The 25141-nt window shown below is 50.6% G+C and overlaps 2 protein-coding genes across 2 annotated transcripts in view; one reads left to right on the plus strand and one right to left on the minus strand.

The window, feature by feature from the left end:
• Positions 1 to 737: 737 nt before the first annotated feature.
• On the plus strand, positions 738 to 2139 carry CITED4 (Cbp/p300 interacting transactivator with Glu/Asp rich carboxy-terminal domain 4). Its single transcript, XM_007979233.3, has one exon. It carries the CDS (start codon positions 1068 to 1070, stop codon positions 1620 to 1622), a length of 555 nt encoding a protein of 184 aa, XP_007977424.1. The 5' UTR covers positions 738 to 1067; the 3' UTR covers positions 1623 to 2139.
• A 20711-nt stretch (positions 2140 to 22850) lies between these two features.
• KCNQ4 (potassium voltage-gated channel subfamily Q member 4) overlaps positions 22851 to 25141 on the minus strand; it is a 56701-nt gene continuing 54410 nt past the window's right edge. Inside the window, exon 14 of the mRNA XM_007979234.3 lies at positions 22851 to 24986. Within this exon, the coding sequence (XP_007977425.1) occupies positions 24774 to 24986 (213 nt within the window). The 3' untranslated portion in view covers positions 22851 to 24773. The remainder of the gene's footprint in view (positions 24987 to 25141) is intronic.

Here is a 25141-nt window from a genome sequence, read left to right on the forward strand (position 1 = left end):
GTCACTGTACACACATGCCCTCACTTACCCCTCACAAAGGGCCAGTGCTGCTGTTCTTTACCTTTTACAGATGAAGAAACTGAGGCTCGCTGAGAGTTGCAATTCATTCCATCATTAGTTCATTCACTCAGCTTTTACTAAAAGCCTGCTCGGGGCCAGGCTCGGGGCCAAGTGCTGGGAATAAGAAGATGAACAAGTCCTTCAGGAGACGTGCCCATAAATTACTTTAATAACAACTAAGTACATGCTTCAACAGACAAGGTGCAGTGGGAACTAGAAGGGGAACAACAGGTTCTCCTGGGGGTTATGGGGATGGACAGCTGACCTCCTGCGAGGACCCTGCACCGCTAAGGTGCATGCGCCCTCTGTAGCTGTGCAATCACAAAGGCTGGGCTCGAGTCTCACTTGGATCAAGGCTTTGCTGTGTATTTCCAAGAAGCCTCTTCCGCCACTGAGCCTCGGTCTCAATCTGGAAAGTTAAAAGGTTGCGTAGGCCTGACATCCTCCAGCTCTCGAGGGGCCAAAAACTCTGGCCCTCTCACCCCACCTTCTGGTCAGTTCAAGCTCGACCCCAGCCAAGCCTCATTCCGAAGCCCTGAAGGCCAGACCGAATCCCTTGGAAAGTGCCAAATACCCCTCCCCAGCGAGGTGCTCAGAGCCTGGGGCGGGGCCGGGGTACCAAGGGGGCGGGGCTCCAGCGGGGGGCGGGGCCAAGACCTAGATGCAGACGTGCGCGGCCCGCCCAGAAGCGTCTCTCCCAGCCAATGAGCGTCAAAGGGCGGGGAAGCCCCGCCTCTGGGTATAAGAATACGCCGAGCCCCCGTACGCGGCGCGGAGGTTTCGGAGCGCTACACCGTGCGGGCTTTTGTGACCTGGTGCTGCGGCCGCAAGGTGCGCAGTAGTGGGCTGGGCCGGGGCACCGGTCGGGTTTGGTTTTGCTCCGCCCGGCCGACCTGCAGGGATCGCACGGTGCCCGGGTCTCCCGCCGCAGAGCAGCTGCTGGCCCGGGCCGGGGGAGCCGGCGCTGACCACCGCGCACTGTCCCCGCAGGCAGCCGGCCCGCCGCCATGGCCGACCACCTGATGCTCGCCGAGGGCTATCGCCTGGTGCAGAGGCCGCCGTCCACCGCGGCCGCCCATGGCCCTCATGCGCTCCGGACTCTGCCGCCGTACGCTGGCCCAGGCCTGGACAGCGGGCTGAGGCCGCGGGGGGCTCCCCTGGGGCCGCCGCCGGCCCCGCAACCCGGGGCCCTGGCGTACGGGGCCTTCGGGCCGCCGTCCTCCTTCCAGCCCTTTCCGGCCGTGCCTCCGCCGGCCGCGGGCAGCGCGCACCTGCAACCTGTGGCGACGCCGTACCCCGGCCGCGCGACCGCGCCCCCCAACGCCCCGGGAGGCCCCCAGGGCCCGCTGCCGGTGCCTAGCGCCGCAGCCCCGCCGCCGCCCGCGCTCGCCCTGGGCGGCATGGACGCCGAACTCATCGACGAGGAGGCGCTGACGTCGCTGGAGCTGGAGCTCGGGCTGCACCGCGTGCGCGAGCTGCCCGAGCTCTTCCTGGGCCAGAGCGAGTTCGACTGCTTCTCGGACTTGGGGTCCGCGCCTCCCGCCGGTTCCGTCAGCTGCTGAGCGCGACCGGCGCCCGCCCGGCGTGCCCGAGAGGAGAAGGGGCCCGACTGCCCGCCGGACCCCGAACGCGGCGACTGGGCCCCGCGCGCGCCCTCCGCGAGGGTGGAGTCGGCAGCTGTGTGCGCGGGGCCCGGCACCGGGCTGGGACCCTGGCGTCCCTCCAGGCCCTGCCTCCTGCCGGAGGACAGTTTGGCTTCACTTCTCTGACCCCAGCCTCGGCGGTAAAGTGAAGGAGACTGGACCAGCTTCAGCTTTCGGACTCCGGTTCTTGGATCGTGTCCTCTCCCCCTCGCCTCCCCCTCCCCCCAATCTGAGCCATTGCAGGCCTCTGCCTGCTGCCCTCTCTCTCCTCGGGATCGGGTCCCCAGAGCCACCATCTCCTGAGCCTCCCACCCCGCTGCCTGGGCCCAGCGGTTGCTGGGCCTCCCACCTCGAGGAGGGGAAGATTGTACAGCCCGAACCCATGGAGCAATGCCCTATCTGGCCAACAAAACCAAAATAAAACTGGGTCACTTTACAGTCTTGCCGTTTTCATTTCCTTATCACCCCGAGCCCTGACTATATTTAGCTTCCAAAGTCCCAAGGCTGCTGAAGACACTGGATGGCATGGGGGCCACAGTCCCCAGCAGTGCCCAGGAGAGGAAACCGACAGTTTCTTTCAAAAATATCTTGTGGGTTGTGCAATTGTTATGTCACAACCTGGAGGGCAGAGGCTGCTACTGGGTGGTGGGGCAACCCACTGGACCTCCCAGCTCCTAGGGTGGGGGGAGCTTGGTGCTCTGCCAGAGAGGAGCTGGGTGGCACCGGGTTCAGACAGCCTAGCTTTGGACCCTGACTCTCCCTTGCCCAAGACACCATCCGTTCTGATTTCTGAGGCTGTTTCCTAGAGGGAGATGGTCCCCGTCTCCTCAGGTAGTTATGCTGCCTTCAGCACAGTGCCAAACACCTGAGCAGTTCTCAGTAAGTGACAGCAATTATTATTCTACAAATTGGTGCTGATTTTATTCCAGGCCCTGTGTCAACTTGGTGCATGCTCTCATGGAATCACAGTCCAGGTGGGAGGAGGCGGGTAACAGGCCTGGAAATAAACTAATCTTGCTGCAAGGAAGACTGTGATGAGTTCTAGAAAACAGTGCTTAGGCAGCACTTTGGGAGGCTGAGGTGGGCAGATCACGAGGTCAAGAGATTGAGACCATCCTGGCTAACATGATGAAACCCTGTCTCTACTAAAAATACAAAAATTAGCTGGGTGTGGTGATGCGTGCCTGTAGTCCCAGCTATTTGGGAGGCTGAGGCAGGAGAATCGCTTGAACCCAGGACGCAGAAGTTGCAGTGAGCCAAGATCATGCCACAGCACTCCAGCCTGGCGACAGAGTGAGAGACCTCAAAAAAAAAAAAAAAAGAAAAAAGAAAAAACAGTTCGGAGGGGATGGGGGAGGGGGATTGCACAGCCAGGACAATAGACTGGCCAAGCAGGCACACCCAGAGGAGGGAGCAGTTTCAGCTATTAATAGTTGAGGTTGGGGTCAGTTCAGGCTTCAGGGAAGCAGTGACATTTGATGTGATGAACAGAGCCTTGAGTGATGAATATGTTTTTAGGAGAGAAGAGCCTGTTTCAAGGCAGGAAGGCACACAAGTACAACGAATGTTTGGGGAAGGTGTGGGGTGTCTAGAAGGTACAAGAAAGGTCAGATGACTTTACGACAACTTTGTGAGGCAAGCACAGTCCTCATGCTACAGACCTGGCAGGATTTGGCCTCGGAGTCCTGAGCACCAGCGTGAGTTCCTGGCCACCCTCTGCTGTTCACTCTGGACAAATACCTAGGTGCTTCTGAGATGTGGGGAGAAAAGCTGGGAAAGAGATTGAAGGCAGGGAGGAGGCTGGGTCAGAGACGCTGCGGACAGTGCTAGGACAGGTGGTGGGGCATTCTCTAGGAGAGCGTGGATTCCAGGGACACTGGAGAGGAACACCAGGCTGAGACCTTCAGTCCCCAGCAGCTGGGCTTGGTTCTCAAGCCAGACTTTTTTGTGGATGTGACCCTCCATCAGCCTGTGAGTTCTCCCAGGACCTGCTGTGCTCTGAAGCTACGAGGATGGGCATGTGGCTGATGACAGGAGGTGTTTGGCAAATGAGTAAAGGTCTCCCTAAGATCATGGGATTTCTGGGACAGGATGAAGAGAGAAAGGAAGAGAGGCTTCTGGGAAGGGACTGGCCTGAGCCCTGGGCTAAGAGAGGATGGCGTTTGCTACCCCGCCACCCCGCTGCTTTGCCCAGAACCCCAGGCCAAAGACAGAAACCACGGGGCTGAATTAGGACAGGAGGGTTTGGCCCTGAGCTGGACACTTCCCTGATTCCCTTCTCTCTGGTCCTCAGTTTCCACACCAGTAAAATGGGGCTAATATCCCTGCCCTGCTACATTACAAAGCAATAAGCCTCACAATTAGTAAGGAACAAATTCAGAGATGGGTTGATAAGCAGTTGGTAAACTTTGAAGTGCTCTCCATATGGAAGGGATTACAATGAAAACCCCAACACCTGCCTCTTTCCAGAGTTAAAGGGGAAGCGGAGGAGGGAGTCCAGCTGCTGAGCTCTTCCCTTCCCCATCCCTCCAAAAGAGACTGCTGACAAGTTGGACAGCAGACAGAGGGACACGGGAGAAGATGAGGCTGGGGCAGCCCACCGCCTGGATCCCCAAATCCCTGACAGTTTGGAGACTTCTGACCCTACCATCTCCTACCAGGGGAAGAGACAGTATGTAGAGAGGCAGTGAGGAGAGCAATGGGCTTGTCGCCTGACAGCCTCAGGGTCCAGTTCCAGAAGCGACTCTTACCAGCTGACTGACCTCAAGCAAGCCACTGCACCTCCCGAGTCTTGGCTCTCCTAAGATAGTCACACAAGCTTCCCATGGGGCCGACAGGGTGTTGCTCATGTCTCCCCCAGGGCTGCCTCCTAAAGCAACCTGTTGCCTCTTTGGTGCTGTGGATTTCACTCTTATACCTAAGCTGGATCTTTGGGGTCAGAAATCAGGCTTCCTCAGGGTTGGGAACTGAGTCATGACACAGATAAGTCATTTTCCTATCCTTTTTGTTTTATTTTGTTTTGTTTTCCTATTCATATGAAAGTTTCCATGCTGATGTTCTTTATTTTGAATTATCTTTTGATTGACTGGATTTTATCAACAAGCTGCCATTTGTGGGTTTGTTTGTTTTTTTTTTTTCCTTCAAGAAAAGTGTAACTTCCCTTGAACTCATCTTTACAATGGGGATGCTAATAGTACCACCCTGTAGAACTGCTGTGGATATTAAACAAGTTAGTGCAGGTAAAGTATTGAGAGCAGTGTGGTTTGTAGTAAGTGCTGTTGTTATCCCTGATAACAGCACTTTTTGGAGATACCTTTGTATTAGAATCTCAGGAAGGCTGTGTTTTAAACAGCTAGAAAGAGGTTACTCCAACAGCGACACTGTTGCAGTTTGGGTTCCCCAGGAAGCAGACTCTGAGATGACATTCAGCTAGCAAGAGGTGTGTTAGGGAGTGCCTTTAGGATCCGCACCTGCAGAAGGGAGGGGACAGAAGCCAGAGCCAGCTAAGAGGCTACAAAGCAGGCCCAGCAGAAGCCTCGGCCAGCCCCACTGGGAGCTCTGGAGCTAGAAGGGCCCTTCAGAGTTGGCCTGAGTTGGACCATTTTAATCCTTTATACTCCTGCCTCCATCAGTCACTGGATGTGAACCACCCAGAGAAGTGGTGTGACTGTGGGCAAGGCAGCTGTCCCCAGCTAAGCCCATCCCTGGAGGAGCTGCCAGGGGACAGCTGTCTACCAACAGCACTCCTGGGGGCTAGAGCAATAATTCCTTTTTTTTTTTTTTTTTTTGAGACAGAGTTGTCTCACTCTGTCACCCAGGCTGGAGTGCAGTGGCGCGATCTCTGCTCACTGCAACCTTTGCCTCCCGAGTTCAAGTGATTCTCCTGCCTCAGCCTCCTGAGTAGCTGGGGTTACAGGTATGCGCCACCAGGCCCGGCTACCTTTTGTATTTTTAGTAGAGATGGAGTTTCACCATGTTGTCCAGCCTGATCTCCAACTCCTGACCTCAAGTGATCCACCTGACTTGGCCTCCCAAAGTGCTGGGATTACAGGATGCGCCACTGTGTCCAGACTAGGGCAATGGTTTCATAGAAGGCGGCTCTGGGCAGCACATCACAGTGTTCACCACAGGCACTGGGGGGGGACTCTTGTCCCCAACAGCAAGGGTCTCCTTAAATTTATGCCCTGGGTATCTCTTTTGCCTCACCTTAGTCTCAGATCTGACCAGCACCTTCCCTATTACAGAACAACAACAAAATTGAAACATATCAACCTTATAGGTTTGATGTGATGAGACTCTATACAAAATACCCCGCTCAATAACTGAGCGCTGCCATCACTATCATCATCGTCATTGTCGTCATTATCATCATCACTCCAGGTCAGATAAGTGTTCAACAGTCATTTATCAAATAAATTAATGAACAGTCTGATCCTAGCCTTTTCCCAGGCAGCTTAAGTGGTTTAGCTGATTACTAAGTAATCCTCTTGAATTCCTTAATCCATCCTGGCCTAACTCTTCATGCCACCCTGTTGTTAGAAGTGCTGGGACAAGATTAGTGCCAACTATAAGACCAAATAAGTGCTTACTGAGTGCCCGCTGTGTGCAGGCATGGTGGGAACTGACAGGGAGAGCCCAGTGGGTGCTCTTTCTTTTCCAGTCTCTTTAATCACTGCCCAACCCTGTAAATAGCACTGCTAGGTAGTTTATCCCCATTCCAGAGGTCAGAAAACTGGGGCACGCACAGAATTACTCCAAGTCACACCCCAGTAAGAGGTGAGGTGAGCATGTCCACCTCACCATATCTGGGGCCCGTCCCCTCCCCAGGCTGGATCTGGCCAAGGACCTGAGCCTGGGTGGGTTAAGAGCAGAGTCTCAGAGCTGGTCTGCCACTCTGAGGCTGTGAGATGCAGAGGAAGCTACTGAGCCTCCTTAGGCCTTGATTCCTTCTTCCATCCAATGGGGAAAATAATTCCAACATCTGAAGAATGTGTGTGCAAAGATTCACGTGAGGCTGGGTTTCTGAGAGCACACTGCAAGTGGTACAGTGCAATGCTGCTTGGCCAAAGTGGGTTTGTGGGTGAACAACCATGGCCCTTACCCTGTAGCTGGTCTGGGAAGAGGACACCTGCATATACTCTGGGGCTTTAGATCTGGCCAGCCTGGAGCATGCAACGTAGAGTCTTATGTTGAGGGTTCCAAGGAGGCACTGCTGAGCAGCTCAGGTTCTGGACGGCCCTGAGGGCTGGTGCTGATAAAAGACGGGGATGTGGGTCAGCTTGGGGAGGACGCACGGGTTGGGAGACTGGGCATGAGTAAAGGCCCAGGGCCCAAAGTGTGCCTTGATGGATAGAAGAAATAAAGGAAGCTACTCTGAGTGCAGTCCCCTTATCTGTCAAGTGGAGACATGACAAGCTTCTTGTGAGAATGAACCAAGGTGATGTTAAGTGCCTGACCTGTGAGCTGGCTCAGGTGGAGCTGTGGCTGGGAAATATGACCACAGGGACGAGGAGGACAGAGCCCTGCCCCACCCAGCCTCCAAGTGCCTTCCCATCCTCAACTGCAGCCACCCCAGGCTCCTCATGCACGATGCTCCTCGTGCCGCCAAGCCTCTGTTCCTTTGCCTGTGCCATTTCCTCAGCCTGAAATGCCCTCCACAGGGCCTTTTCCACATCCAAAGGCCTATTACCTTGTGTCTCAGAGTTGCTGAGGGGTCTTTCTCCACCAGACTGTAAGGCTTACCCTCGCCCCCACCTCCACCTACTGTGTGGCTCAGAGAGTGCTGGGCCAGGCATGGTGGCTCACACCTAGAATCCCCGTCCTTTGGGAGGCTGAGGCGGGAGGATCACTTGAGTCCAGGAAAATTTTAATACCTTTTAAATTTAAAATTTCATTTTTTATTTATAAGGTGTAGTTAACTCTAAGGTTGGCAAAACAAATTTTCAAAATAATTTTTAAAAAATAAAAATAGTCCGGGCAGGTTGCAGTGAGCTGAGATTGCACCATTGCACTCCAGCCTGGGCAACAAGAGTGAAACTCTGTCTTAAAATAATAAAAAATAACTAAATAATAAAATAAAATAAAATACTATAATCCCATTTATATAAAAAAAGAGATGTGTGTTATGTATATGTATGTAACATACATATAATATAATAGAATCGTATGTGTTTGAAAAAACTTGTGGGGGGGTCTCTGACTTTTTGTGTTTTCTACATTGTTTGCAAATTATTTTGTCTTAAGCGTATATTTATTTTGACCAAAAACATGTGTTTGTTTAAAACAAAATGATTGGCTCACACCCTGTCTTGAGCTAGGGCAGTCTGCTGTCTCACGTGCCCATTTCATGGCAAAGCCCTAAGCCTGAGCTCCTCTGTGGGAAGAGGCGTACAATTGAGCCCCGCCGGAGACCACCCTCTAATGGGCTGTGGAGGACTCCCCACTCCATCCCTGGCCACACCTCTGCTTCACGGAGATACCTGGACTTGATGTTCGTGGATGTCTACCCTCCCCGACTCTACAAATGAGAACAACCCCCGACCAAGTGTGGTGGCTCACACCTGTAATCCCAGAACTTTGGGAGGCTAAAGCGGATGGATTACTTGAGGTTAGGAGTTTGTGACCAGCCTAGCCAACGTGGTGAAACCCCGTCTCTAATAAAAATACAAAAATTAGCCAGGCGTGGTGGCAGGTACCTGTAATCCCAGCTACTCAGGAGGCTGAGGCAGTTAGAATCGCTTGAACCCAGAAGCAGAGGTTGCAGTGAGCCGCGATCGCACCATTGCACTCCAGACTGGGCAACAAGAGCGAAACTCTGTCACAAAAAAAAAAAACTTAGAATCTTGAGTCTCACACAGACTTCAATGGGCCCTGTGCTCAGCTCCCTATTTTAGTGTGTGGGGGGGCGGGGGGTGGGGGGCTGGGTAGAGGGGGTTGCCATGTTGCCCAGACTGGTCTCAAACTCCTGGGTTCAAGTGATCTGCTCGCCTCAGCCTCCCAAAGTGCTGGGATTACAGGCAGGAGCCACCGCACCCGGCCGAGCTTCTGGATTTAAACGAAGGACAGGGGTGGTCCGGCTCTCCTCAGAGACGTCTGTAGAGTGGTGCTTCTGCCCTTAATGAGACAGCAACACAGACAGACTAGCATCAGGGTCTGAGAGACTTGGCGTCAGACCTGGGCTTGCCTCTCTGGCCCTGCTGCTAGTTTGAATCTTTCAGGCCCTTCTGGGTTTGAATCTGGCTCCAAACTACATGCGTGACATTTGGCAAAGCCACTTTACCACTGTTAGCCTCTGTTTTTGTTTCTAAGCTAAAATATGTTCCAATACTTACACACTCAACAGATGGGATTAAACGAGCTATTGGCTGATGTACTTAGCACAGTGCCTGGCATGCAGTAAGTTCCCAACAGCAATAGCTGTTTCCAACTTGGCACAGCAGTGCTGAGTCAGCAGTAGCTGTGAGCATGTCCAGAGAAAGAGGTCGAGGGTGGGGAGGGAGGACTTCAAACCATGTCCCACGCAAATGACTGAAAGACGGGCTCTTCAGCCAGCAGAGAAAGACCCAAGAGCAGAAGTAGGCGTCCGCTATTTATGCCTTCCAGGATTTAGTCACCCTTCTCCTGATAAAAGGTTTCCCCAAAATTCTTTTGGGAAACCACCTCTCCCTCATTTATAGCCCGTGTAGCGTGGGTAAGTTTGCCTGTTCCCCTGTATCTGATTCAAAATAAAATACTACTAAGCTGTAAAATCAGTGTAAGGAAGCCCCAAATCTTTCCATGACTATTTTGCAATAGCAGTACTTTATCTCTTTCTCCGCCTCCTCCTCGTCCCCTTTTCTTCTTCACATCAAAGTCTTTCGAATTTGCAGCTAATACCTTAAACACATGAGCTGTCTCTTGTTAGGTCATTCAGTACTGACTCATCTTATCTCACCTGACTCACAGTAATCTAAGTTAGCACATTATTATTCCAGGTTATATAGAGATGAGGGAACTGTGGCTTATAAAGATGAAACGACTTGCCTGCTTCCACACAGCTAGTAATTTATTGAGTTAAAATATTTAACATAATTGGGATGGTGCCTTGCACATAGTAAGAAATATTTAAGTGTTAGCTGCTATAACAAAGAGAACAAGAAAAATGGATTTCATTTTATTTTGTTTTGTTTTGTTTGAGACAGAGCCTCACTCTGGAGTGCAGTGGCACAAACACAGCTCACTGCAGCCTTGAATTTCTTGGGCTCAAGCAATCCTCCTGCTCCCAAGTAGCTGGGACTACAGGCGCACGCCACCACATCCAGCTAATTTTTAAATTTTTGTAAAGATGGATTCTCACTACGTTACCCAGGCCGATCTCAAACTCTTGGCTTCAAATGATCTCCCTGCCTGGGCCTCCCAAAGTGCTGGGATTACAGACATGAGCCACTGTACCCGGCCCAGAAAAATGTTAAAGTGGCTTGCAGAGCAGAAAAGACTTCTTTCTGCTTCCACTCAGTCATCCAGACCCAGACTGCTTGCTTCTTGTTGCTCTGCCTTTCATGACTCCAGCCTCGTGGGCCAAGATATCTCTCAAAGTCCAGGCTGGCTTTCTTTGCTTGTCTATCTTTTTCTGCAGAGCGGAATCTGGGTCATGGACACCTTTGTGTCCGGCTCTCAGGAAGATGAGACTGAGGAGGTGAGCACGCCCAGTGTTCTAAGGCCCAGTGATGCACGTCACTTCTCAGATTTTCTTGACAAGAATGTGACTACATGACCACACTTCGCTGTAAGGAAGGCTGGGAAATACAGTGTCTAGCTGGCGACCGTGTGTTTATCAGTAACTCACTTACTCTGGAAGAGGGGAAATGGATTTTGCTAGACAACCAGCAGCCTCCACCACAGCCAAGCGACAGTAATAAGTGGCTCAGTTGAGATTAGAACTCAAGTCTCCTATGCCCCAGAGTACTTGGTGCAGGTGGGGAAGATATCAGAGGCCTGAGTCCTACATCAAGAGAATTGTTGGGTGGGCACAGTGGCTTATGCCTGTAATCCCAGCACTTTGGGAGGCAGAGGAAGGCAGATCACCTAAGGTCAGGAGTTTGAGGCCAGCCTGGCCAACATGGTGAAACCGTGTCTGTACTAGAAATACAAAAATTAGCCAGAATGGTGGCATGTAGTCCCAGTTATTCAGGAGGCTGAGACTCGAGAATCGCTTGAACCCTGGAGGCAGAGGTTGCAGTGAGCCGAGATCGTACCACTGCACTCCAACCTGGGTGACAGAGCAAGACTCTGTCTCAAAGAACAAAAAAAAAAAAAAAGAACTGTTTGGATTTAGTAGACCTGGTAGTACTCAGTCATCACTATGAATACTCATCTGTGGCAACTCACATCCCTTCTTTGAGTCTCAGTTTCCTTGTCTGTAAAATGAGGACAGTAGGGGGCCTTACCCGTGAGTTGCTGCTGTGAAAACACTGACCACAGTTCATGACACATACTAGGTACTTACATAGTGGGAAATATGGGGTAGAATTTGAACATGAGCACGTGAAAGAAGGAAATTCCAAGGGAGGTGACAATGTGTGCAAAAGCCTAGTGACATGAATGAATAAGGCTTTACTAGGAAAGGCAACAAGTCTAGGGTGGTTAGTGTGTAGCGTGGATGGTCAGTCGGGGAGGGGGTGTGGTTGGAGTAGGCAAGGGGCCAAAAGGGGTGACCCTTAGTGGCAGGCTGAGGAGTTTGAACTTGATGCTGTTAGTAATGGGGAGTCACGGACGACATGAGCCAAGTGGAAATAGTTGGGTTTGTGTTTTGGAAAGGTCACTCTGGCTGTGGTGAGTAGAATGGATTTGAGAGGGACACGTGGCAGAAATGGAGAGCCCTAAGAAAGCATAAAATACAATGTCTAGCATAAGTGAATATTCTTTTGCTGAATGAATGACTCTATCTTGATTACTTAGCATTAGGCACGTGGCTTTGAGTGACAGAAAAACAGTAGCTTAAATAAAAAGAACCAGGTAGGTGGTCCAGAATGGGTAGTTATCCATAGTGTCAGCATCCAGACCCCACAGTCTTGTTGCTTTGTCATTTGTGGGTTAGACCTCATGATCCGAAAAAGCGGCTTGAGCTACCATATCGACATTCCAGCTAGAAAAAAGGAGAAAAGAGGAGATGCGCACTTTCTGGAAGTTATCCGCCGCTAACTACAAAAGAGGCTCGGAAATGTAGTCTTTATTCTGGGTGGCCACGTGTGTAAGTAGAATTCAGAGGTTCTGCTACTGAGGAAGAAGATGGAAATGGATCCTGCAGTCACAGTAATGATCCCCTGACGTGGAGGCTACAGAAAAGGAGCCGAATGATTCCCAGGGGTGTGGCTTGGGGCACAGAGTGACTCTTCCATGAGGTGAGTCCTAGCAAGAAGAGCAGGCTATAGGGAGCAGGACAGATCAGGATGGACACATTGGGCCATCCAAGGTGGACGTCTAGGAGGAAGAGGGCCAGGTAAGTGAGTCCAGAGCTCAGGAATAAGGTCCGGACTGACAGTAAGTTTGTTTGTGGGGGGTATTAGCACACCCATTGTTGCCTTGGGAATGATGATGCCTAGTGATAAAAGAAGGTGGCCAAGGACAGAACCTTGGATAGAGGCTGAGAAGAAGCAGCTGGGGGGTGGGAGAGAAACAGCAGAAAGGTGTCCTGAAAACCCAGGGAGATGTTTCACAAAGGAGGGTGTGGTCAGGGGTTCCTAATGCTGCTGAAGAGTCAGGTAAAGTGAGGACTAAAAAGAGGCTGTTCAACTAGGCAATCAGGAAGTCAACATGACTTTGCCAGAGCAATTCCAGGGGAGTGGAGAGGCAGGAGCCAGGATGCCAAGGTCAATGGGAAATGGGAAAAGAGGAAGTCAGGTCAACAAAGGTAGATGAATTGTTTAAAGGATCTTTTTGGACCTCAGTGTTTCCATGGGTCCAGTGATCCACCTCTGGGGCTTCTTTGCCGTGCTTTTTAGTGGACTTAAAAGCGTTGAAAAGGCCTCTACATTTGGGTTCCGCCTGGACGGCGCCTACTCGAGATGGGATGCAACACCCATCTTTGCTCGGCAGGTGGCAGCACCACACCAAAGGGACACCACCTGGACCAACACATGACCAACACCAAATCCACATTGCACATCAATGTATTTTCAGGGAAATGAAGCTTAGATCCCCATACACCAAAGCTTTGGGTGGTTGTTGCTGTTGTTGTTGTCTGTTGTTGTTGTCATTTTGGATGGAAGCGTTGAGTAGAGAAAACTGAATGGAACTTTCTGTTCAAATCCTGGCTGTGTCGCTTACTGGCTGTGCAACCTTCAGCAAGCCCTCTCACACACACGAACCTGCTTCCTGGTTGGCCAATCAGGGATGAGAACAAACCCAAAACCACCTCATGGTGTCACAGTGAGTCTGTAACAAGCGCACTTGCTTGTGTGGACACTCAGGGCTGGGGTGGGCAAGCAGGGATGGGCTCAGAAGCAGAGGGAGGGGACCAGACCCACGCAGTCATGGGGAGGGGGTGCCTGTGGTCTTTACAAAGACTGCACACAACAGTGCTGTTGGAGTCAGGAAAGTTGGGTTCAGATTTTGCAGGTGAGGGAACCAAGGCTCCCATATGACTCTCCCAGGGTCATGCCCCTCAAATAGGCAAAGCAGAGGCACCAAAACCAAACTTCAGAAGAAGAATTTGATGCATAATATTCTTGAACAAAAAAGACTCAGAACTGTAGCATGGGAAAAATCTGAATTTCGTGAAACTTCTTTCCCATAGCAAGACGGGTGTTGCATCCCATCTCAGTAACTACACAGCAGTGTGGTTTTGTGTTGTTTGCTGCACTTCACTCCGCTGGTCCCTGTTTAATGCCCACACTCTGAGAGCACCCCTGTATCTGCTCCTTCCCCCTAAGATAACATGGGGGAGGTTAAGGATGTGAGGGGAGGAGAGGAGGAAGCCATCCAGCCATCTGGAGGTCGAGAGACTCGGGCTCAGCTCTGGGCTCTGCCTCGGCTTATTAGGCCTCAGTTTTCCCATCTGCAAAATGAGGCTATGGAACCAGTGGTCCCTTGGGAGCTTTGGCAGCTCTGACTTTTTATGAAGCTTTTGGTTTCCCCTTGAGCTTCCCTGACCATCTCTCTGGAAGACACTTCCTGCAACACAGTCACTATTCCATTTCCATTTTATTTCCTTCATGGCACTTATCACCCCATGAAATTATCTTGTTTTTTGTTTGTTTTCTGTCTAGACAGTAATCTACTGTCTACTCCATGTGAGCAGGGACTTTGTGAGTGAGCTGCTATGACCTTGGCACCTAAAATAGTGCTTGGCATGTACTAGAAATGAACAAACGATTGTCGAATAAGTGAATGAAGGGCAGAGAACACAGTCCCTTACTCTCTAAGACAAGTCCTGGAGTCCCTTCTGTCAGCTGCTCAGTTCTGCCACCCCTATTTCTCTCTCTCTCTTTCAGACGTGCTGAACCTAACTAAAGCAGCTTCAGGTGAGGTGTCCTGGCCTCAAAAGTCCAGCCTGTTTCTTGGCTCCAGACAACTCCAAGCCAAGGCCTTTACTGACGCCTTGTGGCCATGGGGACACATAACAGGGACTGGGAGTATTCTCAGTGGGACATGATCAATCCCAGGTGGCCCTGCTTCCCTCCCTTCCAGCCAGTATATATGAATCACCTGTGTGCCCAGCCTTGCTCTGGGGACAGTGATGACCCCAGCAGATGTGTATCTTTTCTTTTTTAGAGACAGGGTCTCACTCTGTCGCCTAGGCTAGAGTACAGTGGCACGATCATAGCTCACTACAACCTTGAACTCCTGGTATCAAGTGATTCACCCTCCTCCGCCTCCCAAAGTGTTGAGGTTTACAGGTGTGAGCCACCGCGGACTGGCCGCAGATGTGTTTCTTGCCCTCCAGGAGCTGAAGTCACACCAGGGGAAGGAGAGAGATCGTGGGGTTCAGGAGAGGATTTAGGGGAAGTCTGGCAGGGGTGAGTGGGAAGTAAGACCCTATCCAAGTTCTGGGCAGGCAGGGCAGCTTAGGTCTCAGGCCTCAGATCCTCCTGTCAGGGTATCTGTTTGACAGCAGTCTTCCCACCTCTTCCAGGAAATCCTTCACGCCTCCCACTCATTTTAGAGCCTGTTTGGGAAAAAAAAGAAAGAGAAGAGGACATGCCTGGTGCCCAGAGAAGCCATTTAGGACAAATACAAAGTTGTTGAAGGAGTATTTTTAAAATCCTCTGTGATGTATAATCTAAATCTTCTATGATATTGCTTCCAGTAAAATCCACCTCTCTAGCTGTCTTCACCAGGTCTTGCTGTGATAACGCCATGAAGAAAACAAACCCCTGATCTCAGTGGCCTACAAAATCAACGATTATTTCACACTCCTAAGTCTTCAAATCAACTGCAGTTCAGCTGATGCTGGCTGGGCCAGGCTGGACTCTCGAATTCGGTCTAGGTCAGGTCTGCTCCACATGCCTGCCTCCGGACCCAGGATGAAGAAACAACGGCGATCCGAGGCTTTTGAGGTGGAAGATCTTGCCATGACTCTATGGTCTCCACTTGAAAAAAGCATACTGTCCTTCCTACCTACCTTCGCTTGGCCAAAATAAATCCCATGACCAAGCCCAAAGTCAGGAGGTTGGTAGAGTGGATGCTATGGGGCTCCACCCAGATCCACCCTTCAGAGCCTGCTGGGAATCTTCTGCTGGCTCACAACTGTGTTTCGCATTGGGAATTGCCCTTGGCCACAGGGAACTGCCTCACCCAAAGTCATGGCCATGATTGGCTGATGATTGGCTGACCGTTTCCTTTGAAGGAAAACAAAGGCCTGCCTTCTTCCTTCAGTTTAGCACAACTCTTCAGGGATAGATGAGCTCCAGGGCTCCTGAGGATCACCAACTACCTCAGTTGCCATCGCATAGTAGATCAGCCTCTCCTCCCGCCTTCCTTATAGATGAATCTCCTGAGCACACTCCCCTGAAAGCCTGCATACCACTCTGTCTCGGAATTGGTTTCCAGGAAACCTACTGTAAGACAGATAGGCAAGTACACACCATGCAAGGGTAACCATGGCAATGGCAAGGAAGGAAGGAAGGTAGACTTTCAGACAAAGAATACAATCAACTACAATAGTTACAGAAAGGATGCGTCATGGAGACACAGCTCTTTTGCCTGCAGCAAAATGCTAGGCACATGCTCAATGTGTGCGTAAGGGGAGAATTGAGGCCATCACTGGGAGGTCCCCATTTTTTATTGCACTGATTATATTTTATATATTAGGATTCCAAATAGGTTATGCTGTAGCAAAGGTTCCTGGGCCTTCAAAAAAGGGTTTCAAATCACTTGGTTCCATGATGTCTATACCTCTGTTCAGCTCTGCCAGTTGGGATGGGGCAAACCTGAGTGATTCTCAGATCCTGTGCATTTACAGCAGAAAATGGGTCCTGTCGGGGGGTGAAACCCCCACTGCAGGTGTCATTGGCTGAATAGCATCCCTCCAAAATTTATATGCTGAAGCCCTAACCCTCAGTACCTCCAAATGTGACTGCATTTGGAGACAGGGCCTTTCAAGAGGTGATCGAGTCAAAATGGGTTTCTTAGGGTGAGCTCTAATCCAATATTACTTGTATCCTTATAAGAAGAGGCGACAGATACATCAACAAGCAAAAACCAACCCCATTAAAAAGCAAGCAAAGGATAGGAACAGACACTTCTCAAAAGAAGATATACAAGTGGCCAGAAAACATAAAAAATGCTCAGCATCAATCATCACTAATCATCAGAGAAATGCAAATGTAAACTACAATGAGATACCATCTCACACTAGTCAGAATGGCTATTATTAAAAAGTCAAAACATAACAGATGTTGGCAGGGTTACAGAGGAAAGGGAATGATTATACATTCTGGGTGAGAATGTAAATTAGTTAAGCAATTTGGAGAGTTCTCAGAGAACTAAATATAGAACTACCATTCCACTCAGCAATCTCATTACTAGGTATATACCCAAAGGAAAATAAATCATTCTACCAAAAAAACCACATGCACCTGTATGTTCGTTGCAGCACTCTTCACAATAGCCAAGACATGAAATCAACCTAGGTGCCCATCAGTGGTGGACTGGATAAAGAAAATGTGGTGTCAACCTAGGTGCCCATCAGTCGTGGACTGGATAAAGAAAATGTGGTGCATGTATCATGGAATACTATGCAGCCATAAAAAGAATGAAATCGTATCCTTTGCAGCAACTGGAGCAGCTGGAGGTCATTATCCTAAGCAAACTAATGCAGAAACAGAAAGCCAAATACCGCATGTTCTCACTTATAAATGGGAAGTAAACATTAGTTACCCATGGACATACAGATGGCAACAATTGACACTGCAGACCACAAGAAGGGAGAGGGAGGGAGAGGATCAAGGGTTGAAAAACTACCTGTCGGGTACTGTGCTCACTACCTGGGTGACAGGTTCCGTTGTATCCCAAACCTCAGCATCATGCACATCATGCAATATACCTTAGTAACAAATCAGCACATGTATCCCCAAATCTAAAATAAAACTTGAAAAAAGAAAAGAAAAAGAAAATTAGGAACACAGAGAAGAAGAAGAGGAAGAGGAGGAGGAGGAAGAGGAAGAGGAGATTATTAGGACATGGAGAGAGACCTCAAACCTGTGTACCTAGAGAACAAGAGACAATCATGCAAAGATACCAGAAGGCAGCTTCTACAATCAAAGGAGAGAGGCCTCAGAATGAAACCAACCCTGCTGATAACTTGGTCTTGAATTTCCAGCCTCCAGAACTTTGACTCTGTGATCATGCATTTCTGTTGTTTAGACCTCCCAGTCCGTGATATTTGCTATGCCAGCCCACACAGACCAACATACCATGGTAGCAGCTATCACGGTCCTGCTGTACACAGAGGTGAGTGGTAGGGAAAGAGGTGCCCCTCAACTTCTCAGAGGGAAAAATGAAACTGTTTTAACAATTGGAGTTGTCAAAAGTACGTGAAATATGGCCCGGTGCAATGGCCACTGCACTCTGCACTCTCAAAAAAACAAAAGTACATGAAATAAATTATCTAAATAGAGAAATAACTGCATGGGATTTCTTAGATCTGCAAGAGTGTAAACATCGCCACATACTCGGAGCTGAGCCCCTTGGTGAGCTTCTGAGAAGTGAGCTTCTGAGCCTGGGCCTCCAGAGGCCTAATAGCTTCTGCTTTGCCCTCTTGCCGTATGAAGAAGCCCAGTCTAATCTACTGGAGGATGAGAAGCTCCATAGAACAGAGACAAGCCTACTTGCCTGCAGACCAACTCACACCAGATTGCAGACACGTGGGGAAGGCCCTCATGGGCCATCTAGCCCCTGTCGATGCCAGATGATTGCAAGCACGTTAGTGACCCCAGGTGAGACCAGCAGAGCTGTTCAGCTGAGTTCACCCCAAATTGCTGACCCACAGAATCAAGAGTAAATAAAATAAAATAGTTGTTATTTTAAGCCATTAAGGTTTTTTGTTGGTGGTTGTTTGTTTTGGAGACAGAATCTTGCTCTGTTGCCCAGGCTGGAGTGCAGTGGCATGATCTTGGCTCACTGCAACCTCCACCTCACAGGATCAAGCAGTTCTCTGCCTCAGCCTCCTGAGTGGCTGGAACTACAGACACGCACCACCGTGCCCGGCTAATTTTTGTATTTTTTAGGAGATGGGGTTTCATCATGTTGGCCAGGCTGGTCCTGAACTCCTGGCCTCAAGTGATCTGCCCACCTCGGCCTCCCAAAGTGCTGAGATTACAGGCATGAGCCACCACATCTGGCCTAAACCATTAAGTTTTAAAATAAGTTGTTACAAAGCAATAGATAAATGACACACCAAGCTAAAATTGTATCTGCTGTCAAGGCTGTATTTGATGACAGTTTGGGGACTCCCAGAGCCACCTGCAAACTCTCCTTGCTGAGCCAGGCAAATTTAGAAGATAAACAGTAGCTGTGCATTGGTTAATTGTGCATCTGTCTCCCCCAGGGGCTGGATGACCTCAGGGCTGTAACTGGTTCTCCCGTGTCTGTTCATCCTGTATATTGTGCTGAGCCAGGGTCTGGCATACAGCAGGTGCTCAATAGACGTTTAACTCAATTAGTGAAATGTCATGGGACTTGTTTGGGTTACCAGCACCTCCTGCTCGGGTGACTGCAGCAGTCTCCTACCCGCTCTCCCCACACCCACACTTGCTCCCTCAAATATATCTTCCATCCCAGGAAAAAAAATTCTAAAATGTGAATCTTCCCCAGTGTGCTGCCTGAGAAAAATATTTTGTCTCCCCACTGCTGTCATGGTTAAGCCCTATCTCTTTGGAATGATTTATGAAATCCTGCAAACTTTGACCCCTAATTCTAAAGTCCCATCTTGCACCCTTCTCTCCCTTACTGTCTGGGCCCAGCCACGGGATTTCTTTCTGTTCTTTTCAACCACCACACTTCCTGGTGCCTCTGGACTCTTTCATATGCTGTGCCTTTTCCTGGAACATTACCACCACTGCCATCACCCCAGTTCCCAGGTCTGGCTCCATCCTACCCGTCCTTCAGTACATTTGGTTGTCCATTTTGTCTGATTGAGAGATGACAAGAAGTATGGATCTACACTGATTTATGGGCAGTGGCTAATGGTTTGGCTGGATGGTCAGGGGCTCAGAAAGCACAGACCTGGAGGACTGGCCGTAAGAAAAACTGGGAGAGACTAGTAGATGGACTTTCAGAAATGACACAGAATATGAAGATATTTGTATTCCAAGTAAAATCTCACCCAAAGTCACCCATGGCAGAGGCAGCTCTTGATAATTAGATGGACAAGATGGCACATTGGATGGATGTCAGCCAGCCTCTCTCCCCAGTGTCTCCAGCCCATTATCCGTATGTTCATGTACGATGTGGTGATGGTGGCCAGAATGGAGACTATTTATCGGTTCAACAACATGAACTGAACTCGTCAAGGCTGATCTTACTAATGCCACTGTATGTCCAACCTACCACCAGCCAAGACAAATGCTAAATACTTAATATGTCATCCCTCTGCAGGGGTCCACCTAGCCACTTGGTGCCAGGTCGATCCCACTGGACCCTTTCCATCATGAAGCAGGCATAGTTTATCCCTTTTGACATAGCCAGGATATAAGGTTCCAGGAATCCAAGGGAGCTGGTGAAAGTGGCTTCTCTCACTATGACACCAAATAACCCGCCATATTAGTTTCCTGTAGTTACCATAACAAACTACTGTAAACCTGGTTGCTTAAAACAACAGAAATTTATTCTCTCACAGTTCTGGAGGCCAGAAGTTCAACCTCAGTTTCACTGAGCCCAAATCAAGGTGTGTGCAGTGCTGTGATCCCTTCAGAGCTCCAGGCAAGAATCCATTCCTGGATTCTTCCAGTTTCTTGTGACTGCTGGCATTCCTTGGCTTGCAGCAGCATCACCCCAGTCCCTGCTTTCAACTTCATATCACCTTCTCTTCTGTGTGATTTGATCTCCCTCTGCCGCCCTCTTAAAAATACATTTGTCACTGGATTTAGGCCCACTAGAGAGTCGGATAATCTCCCCATATCACGATCCTTAATTTAATCACATCTGCAAAGGCCCCTTTTCCTTATAATGTAACATTTGCAGGTCCCAGAGATTAGAACTTGCTATATTTGGATGGCTATTATTTTGCCTACTCCACCCACTCACAAAACTTCTGCCTCTGGTCCCTGTACCATTGAGCTCTGCTAGTTTGGAGGTCTTAGTTTTCAAGGGAAGGGAGGCAACATGGTTTTCATTACATTGGACGTTTAAACTTCAACTGGGCCATTGTGGGCTCCTCATGCCACTAAGCCAGCAGGCATATAAAGAGTTAATACACTGGCCGCATGACTGATCTTCATTACGGGGGGGGGGGGGGGGGGGATTGGTTGCTGCCACACAACAAGGCAAGGACTAAGTCTGGAACCCAAGGGATTCTCCAAGGCCTTTCTATAATAAGTACTTCCATGTGTGATAGCAAAAGTCAATGAAAAGCTGTGGCACCCAATCGGCCAGGACCACTGAAGATTCAGACCCTTCAGAAATGATTATTTGGGTCACTCCACCATATAAAGATTCTTGGCCAGTGGCTCACGCCTATAATCCTAGCACTTTCGGAGGCCGAGGCAGGCAGATCACGAGGTCAGGAGATCGATACCATCCTGGCCAACATGGTGAAACCCCATCTCTACTAAAAATACAAAAATTAGCTGGGTGTGGTGGCACGCACCTGTAGTCCCAGTTACTCGGGAGGCTGAGGCAGGAGAATCGCTTGAACCCAGGAGGTGGAAGCTGCAGTGAGCCAAGATCATGCCACCACACTCCAGCCTGGCAACAGGGCGAGACTCTGTCTAAAAAAAAAAGAAAGAAAAAAAAATCCCTGAAAGGCTGAGGTGTTGGCTGAGGGCAAAGGAAACATGGAAGGGCAGTGGAAGAAGGAAATTATTCATACCCACCATGGCACTGTGACCAGAGATACCAGAAAGAGGTCGATTGCAGCTATGCATATTTCCTTCCTTGCTTGGGATGTGTGTGCATGTGTGTGTGCACTGTACATATTATTTTTTCCTCCCTCCTCTTTTCTCCCATATTTTATACAAACATTGTATGTCTAGATCAACTTTAGTGTTTAGTTGTAGGTGGAATTGTGCCTGAGTAAGAGGAATACTTAGCCCAAATATGGATTCAGTGACTAAACCCTGGAGATGGATGCATCTGTTGGACCGTGGGACATTGTGTTTCTCCCATTTGGGGGAGGGGACTAAAGTATCTTCATTTGTATAAACAACAGTTTCATCTTACTAGGTGGAAGTTACTGTCGTTATATGGCGGTTCAAGTATGTGTGGATTGATGTTTGTGGAAACTGTGTGTCCAAGGGGGTGGCCCGTGCCCATGTTATTGTCTTTCAGTTCCACGTGCAACCTTCTAACTCTGTGATACTGGGGCTGGGACTCTGCAAACCACATCACTCCTTTGTTCCCTAGCTTTGACAATAAGGGGCACTAGGGGAAGATTGGAAGGCAGGAAAAGTGGAGACTTCTCTCTTCCTTTGCTTCCTATCCTTATCGGCGACAGCCAGGTTGCAACAGTTGATCCCAGACTTCGGCTTTTCTTCCGTACTCCCAGACAAGTCTCATTGTATCCCCCAAGAGGTACTAGCACCAGCCAGGGAGTACCTCTTTTTCAGACCTCTGAGCCCCAACACCACCAGGCTCCCTCTCTGCAAGCTTGTGGGTTCTGATAACCCTAACCTGTTTCCTATACTCCTGCAGCTCTAGGAGTGGTAACTGCTTTCTGCAGTTATTTTCTCTAGCTATCTCAGAATCACCTAGAGAAGGGCCGGGTGCGGTGGCTCAAGCCTGTAATCCCAGCACTTTGGGAGGCAGAGATGGGCGGATCACGCGGTCAGGAGATCGAGACCATGCTGGTTAACACAGTGAAACCCCGTCTCTACTAAAAAATACAAAAAATTAGCCGGGCGAGGTGGTGGGCGCCTGTAGTCCCAGCTACTCGGGAGGCTGAGGCAGGAGAATGGCGTGAACCCGGGAGGCGGAGCTTGCAGTGAGCAGAGATCCCGCCACTGCCCTCCAGCCTGGGCGACAGAGCGAGACTCCGTCTCAAAAAAAATAAAAAAAGAAAAAGAATCACCTAGAGAAAATTCTCTTTTGTTCTTTCAGCCCTCCTGCATCAGTGCAACCCATCACCTATACTAAATTCTTTTTGCTGAAAAACTTAGTGTTGTTTCTGCCTTCCTGACTTGATCTTGACTGATGCAAACTATTAGGAAAGTGGGGCCCACTTTTTACTGGGCACCATGAGAGGTCAGCCTGCCTGAAAGGAAGGCTTACAGGAAACAGAGTCCTGACATGTTTAAGCACCTAGATCTCACAGTGCATGAAACCAAATCTATCCCCTGGACTTCTTAGTTATCTGTGCCAATAAGTTTCTTTGTGTGTGTTTGTTTAAACCATATGGAGTTGGGTTTTTGTTGTATACAACAAAGAGTCCTAACTAATCCAAATCTCCTTGTCCCCATCCCCAAATCAGGAGCCTCACCTCACAGCCGCTGAACAAAACCAAGAACAATCACCTCCTATTGAAAACTTTAATGAAACCAATAAGTTAATAAGTTAACAAAGTGAGGTACTTGCATATCCGAGAACCGAGTTGATGGGGGAACCTCGATCATGGAAGGAAAGAGGGCTTCTTCCCATGTCTCCTTGGTCATAGGGTAATCCCATTCTCCTGGCCTTCTCCACAGCTGTCTCTGAATGGGTGGACGGGTGGCTCTCTGGGGACAGTGCAGTGCAGGTGGGGTGAGCCAGGAGAGGCTCCATCCAGGGCATGATGGTCACGTGCAGAGGGCAGGTTGGGGCAGAGGCTGGGCACCATGGACTGAGCAAGATCCAGTCCAAACCCTGGCGCTGGCGCATGCAGGTCCCCTGCATGAGATGTAGGCAGCATGGCCTTGGCCCCTTGTTCCCACAGAGGGTTGCCATTGGTCCACTACCCCTCACCTTCCTGCCACCTGCATTGGCTTTGCAGAAGAGGAGCAAAGGGGTGGGGATAAGAAAGTGTTCCTGGGGTGAATGGGGGCTTATGCCCGGATGTGGGGCTGCCAATTGAAGAGAAGAAGTGGGGTATGGAGGGACGGGGGACAGTGCATGTGAAGCCAGATGCGTGGTTGGTATAGCTATTAGATGCATTCTTATTCTCTCTGGGAGTGAGAGTGACTAGGAAGGCACAGGCCTGGCTAGAAGCGGGCCTGGGGTCTCTCCAGTGGTGTCAGGCCTGGGCTCGAGTTGTGCTGTGCAGACAGGGAGGTGGGCCCTTGGGGACAGGCAGAGGCAGTGGGTTAGGGCTCCTGGACCAGAGAGATCTTCTTGAAGAAGGAGAGTGGGTAAAGGTCTGGGTGGGGACTGGAGAGCTCTCGGGTTACTTCAAAGCTCCTTCCTCTGCTCAGATGGAGTTGGGGGTCTTCCTCTTAGTGGACATCACCCTGCAAGGCCAGTCCGCTGGCATCTGCTACAGAGGCCCAAGAGCGGCTGAGTGGCTCTGCGCTCATGTCTCCAAGTGTGTCACGTCATTGCATGTTTGAGAGTGAGAGGCTTTCTCCCTGTCTGGAGAAACTAAAAGGCTATGTTTGTGTGATCATCCACGAAGCACTGTCTGGGAGTTTTGGGGAGGATACAGAAACTTGTGTTGACTATGAGTGGTGTCTGGAGGGCCAAGGAGGGGAGTGGCCACCCAGCAGGAGGAGGGAGCCCCCTGGGAGCTGACACTTGCAAATGGGAAGAAAGGCCCAGGCACTGCCCTTGGGCGAGGGCAGGGGAGAAACAGGTCCCATGCTAGGAGGGGAAGGAGTGATAAGCCAAAGAATAGGGACAGGGTGGTAGCCAAGCAGCCTGAGACCAGCTACTGCTGGGGGCCCAGCTCCCAACGGGGGAGGGGCAGAGAGACCCCATGGGGGTCCCCAAAGTTGCATATTTAACATGGTTTGCATATATGGTGCCCACCTGCCTTGTGGCAGGGTCCTGTGCTTTGTGGGTACCTGTAGGGGCACCTCGGCCCACCCCCAAGTGGGGCGGGGACTTGGCGGGAGGGCTTCCCTGCTGTGTCCGAAGGGTGGGCCAGAGACCTCACCTTGCATAGCTGGAAGCTGGGTCAGGGCCCAGGGCCCCAGCGCCCGCTCCCACTCCCGGGGCTGTGCCCCTGCCAGGCGGGCCACATCGGGCCTTGATGGAGTGGGCAGAGCACTGGGGGGCCCAGAGGCCTCGGGACAGCCACTGCTGCCGCCCTCTGGGAGACCTGGCATCTCACGCTCCTGAGGTGGGGAAGGGGCGCTGGCACCCACAGCAGGTACCACGCCCACCCAGGCAGCTCAATACTGCGTGTGGCCTCTCTCCCCGAGAGGGAGTGAGTTCAAGTACGAGAGGAGTCCGGAAGCCTCAGAGGGCGGTCGGAGCGCCAGGCCGCGGGGCTGGCCGTGTGCTGCTCTGCCCCTGAGAAGTCCCTTAGTCCATGTTGGTGCTGACCGAGCGGGAGATGCTGAGCGTCTGTGCGGAGACGGAGATGTCCTCGTGGTCCACAGGGCTGTGGTAGTCGGAGGTGATGTCGGGGTCGAACAGCGGCACTTGCACGGTGCCCAGGCTGGCCGAGGTGCCAGAGCGCAGGCAGCGCGAATAGAAGCCCAACAGCAGGTCCAGCTTGTGCTCGATGGACTGCACCTGGGTATGGGGCGCAGCTGGGAAGCGGCGCCTGGGACCCGAGGGGATGCGGCCGGGGGCGGGGCTTGGGTCTCCGGGCAGAGCCTAGCTGGTGGAGTGGGCGGGGCTTATCTGGGAAGCGCTAATCCCGCTTGGAAAGGTGGAGCTTGGCTAGA

This window comes from Chlorocebus sabaeus, chromosome 20 (assembly GCF_047675955.1).
Source record: "Chlorocebus sabaeus isolate Y175 chromosome 20, mChlSab1.0.hap1, whole genome shotgun sequence".
Lineage (NCBI taxonomy): Eukaryota > Metazoa > Chordata > Mammalia > Primates > Cercopithecidae > Chlorocebus > Chlorocebus sabaeus.

Excerpts from the sequence above, each read along its gene's own strand:
- CITED4 (XM_007979233.3), top strand. The coding sequence starts at position 1,068 with ATGGCCGACCACCTGATGCTCGCCGAGGGCTATCGCCTGGTGCAGAGG.